This window comes from Microchirus variegatus, assembly GCF_963457635.1.
Source record: "Microchirus variegatus genome assembly, chromosome: 5".
NCBI lineage: Eukaryota > Metazoa > Chordata > Actinopteri > Pleuronectiformes > Soleidae > Microchirus > Microchirus variegatus.
The window spans coordinates 150,655-163,328 of NC_139806.1; the positions used below are offsets into that span (position 1 = coordinate 150,655).

Below are 12,674 nucleotides of genomic sequence, written 5' to 3' on the forward strand. Positions count from 1 at the left end.
CGAACTCGCGGCGGAGAATAATTATTTAAAAAGCTCAGTGGCGTCGCTCACGGAAAAACCAGCCGTCTCTCAAATGAAAATAAAAACATTAAAGAAACAATCATTGATCTCCAAGCGAGGAGTATGAGAGACAATCTGGTTTTCTCTGGGATTCCGGAAAAAACCGAAGAGGATCCAGAAGTGACGGTGAGAGACTTTTTACAGAAACAACTCAAGGTCCCGGCTGACACCGTCAGGAACATCATCTTCCACCGGGCACACCGCATAGGAGGAAGGCGGCAGGACGGCCAGCGCCCGCGTCCCATCGTCGTAAAATTCGAACACTTCAAACAGAAGGAGCTGGTGAAGAGCCGGGGACGAGAGCTCAGAGGAACGGACTTCAGCGTCAACGACCAGTTTCCCAAGGAAATCCTGGAGCGACGCAAGAGGCTGTTTCCACTGAGAAAGAAGCTCATGGCAGAAGGATCCCGGGCAGTTGTTGCAGTGGATAAACTGTACGTCAACGGGCAGCTATACCGGGATAAAGAGGTAACCCCCTGGCTCTTCTAAACAGGTCTGTATGTATGTGTACAATATGCATAATATAAATTCGAATTATTATGACTTTGGGCGCCCTGCCCTGGGTGGACGGTGGGTCCCTGTGCCGGGTGGGCGTGGGATCTGCTGTGACAGGTCTTACGGCCTCTGACCCATACCTGTGTGAGGGGGCTTGCCCGGGGCGGATCCGGGACCCTGCTGCCTCCTGTTCCTTGGGGGCCCCCGGCTGGGATCCCTACATGAGCCTCTGCCGGCTCCCCTCTGGGGGGGAAGTCGTGTGGTGGGCTCCAGGGTAGGCGTCGGGGATAGCTGTGGCGGGCTCCGGCCTGCCTCCTGGGGGGGCGTTCTGGGGGAGGCTCTACTGTCCCTGGTGATGGGCTGGGCTGCCCTGGGGGCCTGGGTGGGTCCCGGGTGTGGGGACCTGGGGCCTCAGGACCTGCCTCGGCGTGTGGTGGGCTGGTCTGTGCTCGTGGTGCCGTCGTCTCCTGCCCCCTCGGGGCGTGCTCTGTGCGTGGGGGGCGCCGGCTCTGCGGCGCCCTGCCCTGGTCCTGTGCGGGGTGGACTCGCGGCTGGAGTTTGATGATGTGGCCCAGGCCCTGATAACAAAGTATCCTTGTTTAAAGGAGCAGGGATCAGTTACTGGCTTCTATGGATGGAAAATTTGTTTAAAATATAAAATGGCAAACTATCGTACAAGACTGAGGAACATTGGCGGCCCGGAGTTGAGCATAAATGCTGCCAAAGAAAATCGAGGTGCTGTGGGTCAAAGTCCAAACCAGGTGAAGAAACCAAAAAAGCAGAGGTCAACTTCTGTCCTGATTACCCAGCAGGTGAAACCAAGGAAAGCCTTGAAAAGGAAAGGGAGGCACTTACATTAGAGGTGAAGAAGAAGAACAACCTTCAGCTAATCAACAGTAAAATGGAGAAAACCTTCGCCCATAGAAGACGAGAAGTAATTGAAGACATGCCCTTCATAGCAGAGTTTAGAAACAGATGGCCAGCCCTGTTTTGTGAGAATCAGGTAATGTTCATGTTTTTGTTTTGTTTCTTTTTAAATGGTTGTACATTTATTAAACAACAAGCTCTTCGTTTAGGAAAAAAAAGTGAGAATTTTAAGCTTCATCTGAGATTCTGACTCAATCTGTTTCAGGTAAATTCAGAGTTCACCCATATTACCACAGTCCCCCTGCTGTCAACCTTTATGGGTCAATTGGATCATTACTCCAGCCAACTGATGAAGGTTTTCAAAAAGAAGGGAGGGGCAGCAGGACGCAGAATAAACCTGATCATGGTTTCCATGGACCAGGTGTGTGTTTTTCACTCAAACCCTGACTCTGAGTTGAACTCTTAACATAAAAAAGCTGTTTAATTTTTAATCAAGTTCAGATATGCTTTAGAGCCAGTGTCACGATCCACATTCACACCACAGACTTTGTTGTTGTTGTTGTTTTGTATGCTGCTCCGTGTTCTCCTCTCTCTCTCCACCCTGCAGGGGGCGTGGCTGACCTAGTTCCTTGATGACACCAGAATGACTTCCACCTGCGCAGCTCCAGCCCAGCTGCTCCTGATCAGCGATCACGCGGGCTTATAAGGCGGGGCTTCGCCTCTTCTGGTGTCAGATCCATGTTTTCGCTCGATTGGTATACGTCTCACGAACTTGCTGCTAGAAATCCTGACTTCGTCGTACTTACCTCACGTTCCTTGTTCAGGTTACCACGTCTCCTGCCAAAAGAGAGGATCACAGAGTGCTCCTGCGGATTCCTGTTCCACCCCGGAATCGCTTCCTCCTGTTCCTCTCCACTTCCGTCGTCATCTCCACTCCAGCGTCGATTCACCGCTCCTCTACGATCTTCGTGTGCTTCCCGACTCCACTCTTCGTCACCACGAGTGAGTCCGTTCCCTGGAGGAACAGTTACGAACTGTGTTGCCACGAAGAGTACGTTGAGGACGCTGATTTACGTTCGCTGGACTTTCACCCTGTTTCTGTCTCTGTCCCCGTTGTCACGTTAGCTTCCATAGCGCGTGTGTGTCGTTTGTTTATATATCTATATATACCTGTACATATATCTATATTGTTAATATACTTATATCGTTATTGTTATATATATATATATATATATATATATATATATATATATATATATATATATATATATATATATATATATATATGTATATTGCACATACCGTTATCGGCTATTGTTGTCAACTAGTATTTGTTATAATAAATATCTTTCTATATATATATATATATATATATATATACCTGCCTTTGTCCTGCTCTGCATTCGGGTCCACGCTTTAGGTCTCGAAAGCGTAACACTCTCCTAATACAAGATACAGTTGAATGTTTCAGTTGCAATATGAGGAAACGATTGATCATAGGATATAGCTATATACTGTATATAAACTCACCACGGGCAAATCTGGCACTCAGTGTAGACTCACAAAACCTCTGAGTCATGCACAGACCCAGGCCACTTCACTTCCACATTGTTGATCATGTGGGCTGCTCCACATATGATCTTCACAGTGGAGAAAAGTAATTAGCTGTATAGTGAAGTATATTCCATTTGGAATGTTGAAGGCTATTTAGGCCTACCTGTACATTAATGCTGTGGACAGACTTCCTATTCACATAATCTCCTTCATGTATTGAAGGAGTTATGATAGGAATGTGAGTGCCATCGATGCAGCCAATCACACCTGGAAACCCTTATATAAAACTGACTGATTAGTGCTTCAAATCTCAAAGATGTTTGACATAAATCAAATATTTCTTAGACTGATACCTGGAATTCTGTGGAACTCTTCTTTGAGAAGTCTGGTGGGTCTGTGACTCGGGAACACTACAAAACTGTAAAGTAAGCGCTTTACAGTTTTGTATAAAAAAATATGTACAACTTCAAATTGACGGTTACACATTTGTGACTTTAGTGTGCTGCAGTGGCGTAGGCAGAAATAATATTTTGGGTGGGCCAGTACAAAAGTGGGTAGGCCATCTTTGCCCAAAAAAAAAGGAATTAGAAATTGAAAAATGACAACTATAGACAAACTGGAAAAACAATGACTATTTTACTTTGTAATATTATGCATTACAAAGGCAATGACGGCAAAATACTGCAGTGTAGACAAAAAATTTATTTGCATATCGGTGCTATTGCACGACCCAATTAATCATTATATTGCACAAAGTGCCAGTAAACCCAAACAGTAGAAAAGTTGTTAACATACGGTTTGACATAGGCCTACATCAGACAGAATTTAGTTTGGCACCATCTGTGCCATTTGAGATTTCTTAGGTACCAAATTATGAAAACCCATTTAATTTTATTTATATGTCACTATTGGTCTAAAAAGAACTTGTTTTGAAAAAAAAAAACCAAGTATGATAACTGTCTGTAAATGGATGCTCCCTGTGTGTTGCGTAATAACAATTCTGTGACTGCAGCGTCTTCAGTTCGCAGCACCATAGCTCTGGCTTACCTTGGTCAAAGTGAGTGATTGACAGCTTGTTTTAAACATCTAAACTCATAGAATCGGGCTCCGGTCTCCAAATGTGTGTGAATCACTTCATTAGCGAGTCAAAAGGCCATAAATGCATATGACGCATTTCTGCGGACATTCGCCCTTCTCTAATCAGAACGATCTAATGTCGCTCTGTAATGATCAATCAGACCGGGATTTGTTCCCAAAACATGCTGGACAGTGTAGTTCTTTATTAGAAGAGGTTTTGTTCTGGTGGAAATAACTTGTTTTGATAAACAGCAAACGTAAGACAACATCTCTGCTTGTATTTCTTGAAAGTCAGTTGTTTTGCTCCTATTTTGGGGCTGGATCCGTGAATCTTGGTTGTAGAGTGATAACAATGGTACCACTGGAATCTGTGGATTCTCCGTTGTCCAGTCGACGTGTGTTTTTTTTTGTTTACATAATCACGTTGGCGCTCCGGTGCCGCTTTTCAATGTGTGCGCTGTAACGTTTTTTTTCACTGCTGCTGGTTTGAGCTGTCGGTGTTTTAACTGAGTTTGGTGAACATAAGAATGGTTTATATGAGGTTTTAGCTGAGTTTCTGACGTTTCTGTGGGTATGCAGCATGTCTGTTTGTTAAAGTTAGATATGGTTTTATGACGTTTTTTGTCGCTGCGTGGGGGCAGCGTCAGTGTAGGGATAAATCCGCAGGTAAACCTGGCGCGTTACGCTGACCGGGAGAGAGCAACTGTGCCGGGGAACAAATTTCAGTGTCCAGGGCCGGGCTAACCTTCTTGTGGGCTAATTTGAAATGTATTTCCTTTACATGCATGTTTTTATTTTTATTTTTTTTAAACAAAATACATTTTTATCACACTTGGCTGGGTGGGCCAGTGAGTAAACTGGGCGGGCCATCCGCCCTGTCCCATTGCTGGCTACGCGAATGGTGTGCGCATGCAAAATCTGCAGTTAAATGTGCTTGTGACTTTTGCACCAAATACACCTTCATAGACTGTGAGCTGACACTGACAAACACACAGACTGAAGGTGTAAACCGTCCCAATATAAAGATTTACAGAGCTCTTTTGAGCAAAATAATTTGTTTTATGCTGTAAACCTAATAAATATATATATATATATATATATATATATATATATATATATATATATATAAAAAGAGCCCTTTTTCAATGAGTGTCAATGAGCTCCTCAATTACTTGTCACTGCTCCACTGAAAGCATCATATTTAAAGCACTTTAGAATGTTCCCCTCTCAAACTCTGCAGTGGAACATCTCCTCCATGTTTCCTGGAGGACGTCTGGCTTGGATCTGTGTTCAGTCCAGTGACCAATCACACCAGAGGAAACTGGAAGACAACAGGAGTTTTCTATTAGAGAAGGTGTTTGATGAAATCTGCACTTCATGTTACCGATTGATTTGGATGCTATGGCAGCCTATGGCCAGTAGATGGTGCTAGGCTCCACTGCTTGCGTGTTATTGCTGCCTGCATTAAAGTCAGCTGAATGTTAGATACAGTTTCAAGTGTTGATATCGAGAGACACAAACACACGAGCCTCTGACTTTATCACATACAAATCCTGCCTTTATTTACATTTTCCATGTGTCCATTTGAAGATGAGAAAATGTCACGCAGTAAAAGTACTTCATGCTACTTGTGCATGAAGTAAATAAAGTTGTTACGTTTTCTTAAGGAAAACGACTAAGGCGCTAGATTTGAGGACTCGGAAGCAGACAAGGACACAGGAGGTAAAATAAAAGTGAGTTTATTTACCTAGATGTACAAGGAGCTAATACCGGAAGTAAGTATGTCTGGAGAATGAGATAAACGAACTGCAGCCGAGCCATGGAGGATCAGCCGTTAAATTGGCGACTGAAGCAAAGTCACAGAATAGTTTGATGTTCACTGCTCCTCCCTCTGGATTTACAGGAAATCACAGCAACAGTTCCCTGTGAAGCTCAGTCATCAACAGCCTGGTTTCCCTGGTTCAAGTCTCGTCTCTTTAGTCCAGAAGCCAAACCTTTGACAGTGCCTTTCAAAAGAAAACAACAATAAAGGAATATATGATCCTGTCTTGTTTTGTTTCTTTGACAACAATTGTTCGTAGTTTATGATTTCAGTTTTATTGGACCAAGCACTTTTACTGTGTACAGTGAACCGGGTCAAAGTTCACTTTCAGAACTAAAATGTAGAAGACGCTTTAGTTTGGCTGTAATGAAGACCATAACAGATGCATCAGATGAGATGTCTTTAGTGAACTGCTCAAAGACAGAGACAATGTTCTCTGTGTGAAGTTAATGTCGGGGGAGTTCAGAATCTACATGGTATGAAGCCAAGTTTCACTTTAGCACAAAGAGACTTTCCATCGTTTAATAGTTGCTGTTCCACAGTGAACTCTCCCTAAATATCACATCTTTATTGACAAGAACAAAACAACCGTGATCATGACGCATTTGTGAATTTTGTTTCAATGGAAACCTAGAGGCCCGTTAGGATTATAAGCCCTGATTATGTTACATGTCGTCACAGTGATAACATATTGTTTTCATCATGTATAATTGAACATTTTTCTTAGTTCTTTTGAAAACCCTAAGTAGGACTGCTTGGCCTGGAGCGTTAGTGTAGAATTGACCTAAAGGAGACGTTCACATTAGCAGCGGCTCATTTGACAACGGAAATCCAAGTAACGGCTGCTTTGACCACAGTCTGACACGTTACTATTTTAACACATCAACTCTGCTTTGGTCAAACTAAACACTTCATTCACTAAATGAACGACGTCTAAAGGACTACTTTTGTCAGACGGAGCGAGTTGGTTTTAGTAAGAGCGTCATGGGTTTTTCTTACAGGGTCTCTGCAGGTTTCAACAAGTCAAATTTAAGACTTTTTAAAGACCACAATGAATACAATTTAAGACCCATTTCAAAACCGTGCTGGCAAAAAAGTACAAAAGACATGAAGGAAAATTGGAACCACAAATTGTTGAACTTGCAATTCGGCTTAGCTGTGGGTTTTCATTAAGTTTTCTCCGCTGCTATGCTAAGCTGTAACACACCACGGCGCGAGCACAGCTCACTAGCTAGTGGTGCTCGAAAAATTGTCACAGGGCAGCACAGGTGACCTACTTTAGTTCCGTGTTGTAGCCATGTTATCGCATCCTCAAAAATAGAAACATTCCAAAGCGAGACTGAAGTTTATGTACGTTTTAAATAAAAGTAACATTATAGATTTTTAAGACCTTTCAAAATTATATTTTCATAAATTCAAATTATTGGATTTCAGACTTTTTAAGACTTTTTAAGAACCCGCGGATACCGTTCTTTACCAAAACGATGGTCGTACTTTACAATTAAACGGTTTGAACACACTTATAATATGTACCATCGTGTTTAATTCAAGCTTTTATCGTTGTTTTAACGTTAAAAACGAAATTAATGTACTTACTTTGGACTCTTTGCTGTTGTTCGCTCTGAAAACTGCTGTCTCATGTTCGACCGGTGGCGCGTCCGTGTTTATTTCCGGGTTGGGCGGTCCAAAGAGCGTGCGCAGTAGTGTCCTTCCCATGATGCCTCTCGGGTCTGTGAACGAGCAATGGACCAAAGAGGCTATCATAATAATATGATTATTATTATTATTATTATTATTATTATTTTACAATGATATATGATAATAATATATATGATTATAATAATAATATGATGATTATTATTATTATTATTATAATCATATATATTAATAATATATATGATTTTAATAATAATAATATCTATGACTATGATAATAATATCTATGATTATTATAATAATATCTATGATTATTATTATAATAATAATATATGATTATTATAATTATATAATATTATTATATAATAATAATAATATCTATGTTAATAATATCTATGTTAATAATCATAATATCTATGATAATTGATATGATAAATAATAATAATAATATATATGATTATAATAATACTATATATGATTATAATAATATTTATGATTACAATTATAATAATATCATCTATGATTATAATACTAAGAGGTGACACTTAGTATTAAGGTAAAAGAAATAATCAACAAACTCATATTGGTCAAACTCTACAAAAGACGACTGTGTGATTGATTATTGGCCAGGCAGAGCATGTGACCTCTGACATCACGGTTTGGGTCGGATCTTCATTGTGATCGACTTCATAGAATAATTATATCCTTTCCAAGTCGACCAGTTGATTCCGATCCCGTGCTCTGTGTTGCCACGAACTCCGTTAGGACTAGCCCTGTGACATCTGTTGTACCACCATCCTCCGAGGTATCTCTTAGCACAGTTGTATTCATCCTTGTCCTGGTCATTGTCAAATGTAGAAAACTTCATACCATCATGGTAAGGTAATGAATCTCCTGAATAAAAATGAAAGTGTAAAAGAATTACTTCATACTGCAGAAGCTGTCACACTTATACTGCCCCCTGGTGCTTTTCATGAGTATGAAAAGAGCCAGAGCAGACATTATTCCAGTCCTGAGATATCTCAACTAGGGCTGCACCATTCTGGAAGAACTGTCAATCACATGTTTGTTGTTGCTTAGAATTGAGATCACCATTCTCTGGCTCAATGTTTTCACTAATCAAAATAGTTTATTGCACTGATGAACAAAAGATTAGAAAGTGTGACGGTAAAATAGGATGGTTCATTTGAGATGCAGCTCATGAAATCAAATGTAGAAGAATCTTTATCATTTACATCATGATTATGATCATGAATTAGTTTAGCAGTTTTTTTTTGTTGTTTTTTTTTAATATCAACATTTTAAATTCTCTGACAAACTTGCGTTCACTCGACTCCAAAAAACACTGAAACATTGAAAGAAACAAATCAACCAGATGGATCTTTGGTGATCTGCTGAAACAATGGACTGTTTGCTTTTCCTCCACTGTTTTGGTATCCCGGGCAACAACAGCTGTCCGTCATCTTTGCTAGTTTCTTGACATATTACCTGCTGTACATGCCGCTGGTTATATACTGTACCACTGTATATACTGTATATATGTACTGTACCAAAATGGTGTTGTTTTGAAGCCAATTGTCAGAGCTGGCATCAAATCAATATTTGGAGCAATCAACACCTTTCTGTCTAGATATACAAGGACTAAGACTCACCACCACCAACTCCACATCTTCCATTTCTGAAGCCACCGACGATCAGCCTGTAGCCGTCATGCACCGAACACACAGAGAAGGTGGAATAATAGACACAGGCCTTGTTGCCATCCAAGTCCTCCATGTCAATCTTCAATTCATAGCTCTTCTTCTTGTTGTGAGTAAGGACATGGATGTTCTTCAGTCCTGGAGGACAAGGTTGATCAGCAGGGACAGTCAAAGACAGACAGATTGACTCAGGTCATTTGATGAGAGCTGTGATCAAACTCAACAATAAGTGTAGCAATAATGCTAAAGTCTCAACTCTTACCCAGCCAGTATGATCCTGATGTTTGTCCAAATCCAGATACATACTCGTCCCATCCACGATAAAAGTCCACAGAGCCGTCTTGTCTTCTCTGAATCACCTGCAGTAGATTTGTGTGTTAGGGGGAATTTCTCCAATCTAATCCATCACCAGCTGTAGCTCGATCAATAATAATGTTTTGGTGATAGATGATGATGACGACACTGATATAAGGTCGTAAAACTGAGATCATCACAGTTCCTTCTGACCCATCTATCTACCTACCAACCAACCAACCAACCACATTTAGACAAAGTCCTCCATGAACTTGTGGTAGAGAAGCAATGACGTTAGATGAGCAGCCCTTCAGTGATTCATAGAATAACAATGTACAAATGATGATGGAACATATACGTACAGTCCATCTCACACTGTCCTCATCGGAGCCCATGTCACAGTAGACCTGGACAGGCTTCGTTGGTCCTCCTGGGTAGATTGTGTGCACACCATTGTTTAGAGAACCTCCATCGTACACATCAGTGCAGTCGCCTGGACGACTCGGTGGTGCACACGGCTGCTGAGATCAGAGCGAATAAAAGAATAAAAGCCTGAAATCAAAAGACGAAAGTGTCATCAGAACATTAAAGTCAGAGACGATTCACAAACACACAGCACAGAGAAAACATGTGCTTCAGATACAAACATGTCGAAGATAAAAACACATGTGCAGGAAACTCTATGCAACAAGTCAGACCACCTAAACATGGAGCAATCATACACTACTGTTCTGAAGTTTAGACTCAACTATACAATTGTTTGTGTTTTCTGCTAAAAGTCAGACTTTTATTCATCAAAAGAGTTGAAAAATTAATAGAAAATATAGTCAAGGCATTGACAAGATTAGAAATAGACGCGTAGATTGGATATTTAAAGAAATACAGAACAAATGCAGTGCTTTGACTGAGAAAACAAACTCACCATTATTGCTCTGAAGTGGTGATTTCTGGGTAATGGTCAGGATGATCTCTGAAAACAAAGAGATTTAAAGACTTAGGGCCTGATTTACTAAGATTCCAAATAGCGAGTGCTAAATTGCTTGCGCGAGCAGAAAGACTGCGCCTGTTACTGGATTATGTTTTGCTGGTGAACTACTAAGATTGCGGCCGCAATTGACTACAGGCGCAGAAGTGGTTAAGACCGCCCTATTGAAATGATGATCTTGCGCGAGTCAAGAGTTGTCCACATGGAGAAAGAGCAGACTCAACGGAAGCGCAGAATTAAATGTGAAGCCAATGAAAAGAAAGTGACGTTCTGCGATGAGCAGATAACTGGGATCGAGGCATATATGACGTCCTTGTTCCCCGGGTCCATAGGACCTTTTTATATTATTATTATTTTAATCCTGCGTCTGTATTTTGGACAGCTCCATCATTACCTGACGTATCAAACAAAGAAAACTATGGACAATGGATGTTGCTGTAAAAAAAAGAAAAAGAAGAAGGTGCTGCGCTCTCCTCCTGACTCACCTGCAGCTCACTGACAGCTGCCAGGGAGCGAGTTCTGCTGTGTCTATCAAGATTACACATAGGTCTAATTTCAATGGATGAGTCACTTTTTTGTCAATATGTAAATAAATAAATAAATAAAGCGGATCATCACAACGGCTTTTTAGTCCCAGTCCGTCCCTGGTTTCATCTGTGTTCATTCAGTCAGGCTGAGTTTCCATTACGCGTGCCAACAGCCTTTGATCTGACGTCAGAGGCGACGGGACAATCGATATAGAAGATATATCTATAGCTGATTCAGATAGTTACATTAAATAGTGATTGTTGTGATTATTTATTGCATTTAAATGTGTCTGGAACTGGAAGAGTTAGGGTTAGGGTAACCTGCCTGTGAGGTTTTGGTGACGTGTGCGCACTGTGCCACCTGCGCTTCGCCGTGCACCAAGAGTAGACCAGGTTAGAGCTGGACCCGTTAAGGTAAAGCGGGGTTCCCCGTTCCTCTGGTCTTAACCGGGGAACATAGGTACGACCCCTCCTTGAACCACAAACTGCAGACCAAGGTAAGCCCATACCAGTACAAACACACATTTCTCCTATGGATATCAATATTTATTTTATTCAGATATACCAAATAAGAAATAAATGTGCGTCATCTGTGAACGCGTAGTTGAACATGCTCTGGAAAAGCGTAATTTCCTGATTTACAAATATAATATAACTATGAATAATCACAGCCATGTGCGCGCACTGCTGTGCCAGTTAAGACCTGCCTTTCAAACGTGCTAAATATAGAAGCAAAAATAAACACTGCAATCAGTTTCAGGTTTGATAAATCACTTTGCGCGTGCTAAAATAACATATTTACATTTTCTCCTCCCAAAATAGCGTGTAAACGCCCCATATTGCATATGCATTAAGGCAAAAACGCTAAATGGGTTGCGAGTGCTATTTTGCCCATCTGAGCGACGCACTCCTTGTTGCGCCCTGTTAGTAGATCAGCATCAACGCAGATCTGCGTGTGCAATCCAGTTTGCACACGTTTTTGCACGCGCAAAGCTTTAGTAAATCAGGCCCTTAGTGTTAAACATATATACATATAGAATACATGAAAGGCTTCTTGAGGTGACACGTCACACATGATGGGGATCAAAGAAGAAAGAATCATATTGGGGGCGTGGCCTGAGGAGGACGGTTGATGATCATCAAAGTACAGACAGAAAATACCTCATTCAGATACGTTGTTGTTGTTTTTTCACTCGATCAGTTCTGGAGAATTCAAATTATATTTCTATTTCATTTGAATGTTTCTTTCACAGAGACGATACATACAACATTAGCACAGAAAATGGTTCAATGTGATGCAGATAAGATGTGAAGCTTCAGCTAATGTGCGGTCTTTGTCCCTGGTCAGGCTTTAGATTAGAATCAAATATTGTGAATAGAATAAATGCAGTGATACAAAGGCAGTGGATAATACAAATACACACATTTCACTTGAATGGATGGAGCATACTTAGAAAGTACAGGTACTCCAAAAAACGACTTAGGCCTGAAAGGGTTAGAAAGTACAAGTACTCAAAAAAACTACTATGGCCTTACAGGGTTAGAAAGTACAAGTACTCTAAAAAACTACTATGGCCTTAAAGGGTTAGAAAGTACAAGGACTCCAAAAACTACTAAGGCCTAAAAGGGTTAGAATGT

The 12,674-nt window shown here is 41.0% G+C and overlaps 1 protein-coding gene across 1 annotated transcript; it reads right to left on the bottom strand.

Moving 5' to 3' along the window:
* Positions 1 to 8,182: 8,182 nt before the first annotated feature.
* On the bottom strand, positions 8,183 to 11,711 carry LOC310926683 (microfibril-associated glycoprotein 4-like; the record flags this gene model as incomplete). The annotated part of the gene is made up of 5 exons (XM_083888869.1): positions 8,183 to 8,424; positions 9,183 to 9,368; positions 9,493 to 9,589; positions 9,899 to 10,045; positions 11,706 to 11,711. The coding sequence occupies 5 exons, from the start codon at positions 11,709 to 11,711 to the stop codon at positions 8,183 to 8,185; spliced, it is 678 nt and encodes a 225-aa protein (XP_083744995.1).
* Positions 11,712 to 12,674: the final 963 nt, after the last annotated feature.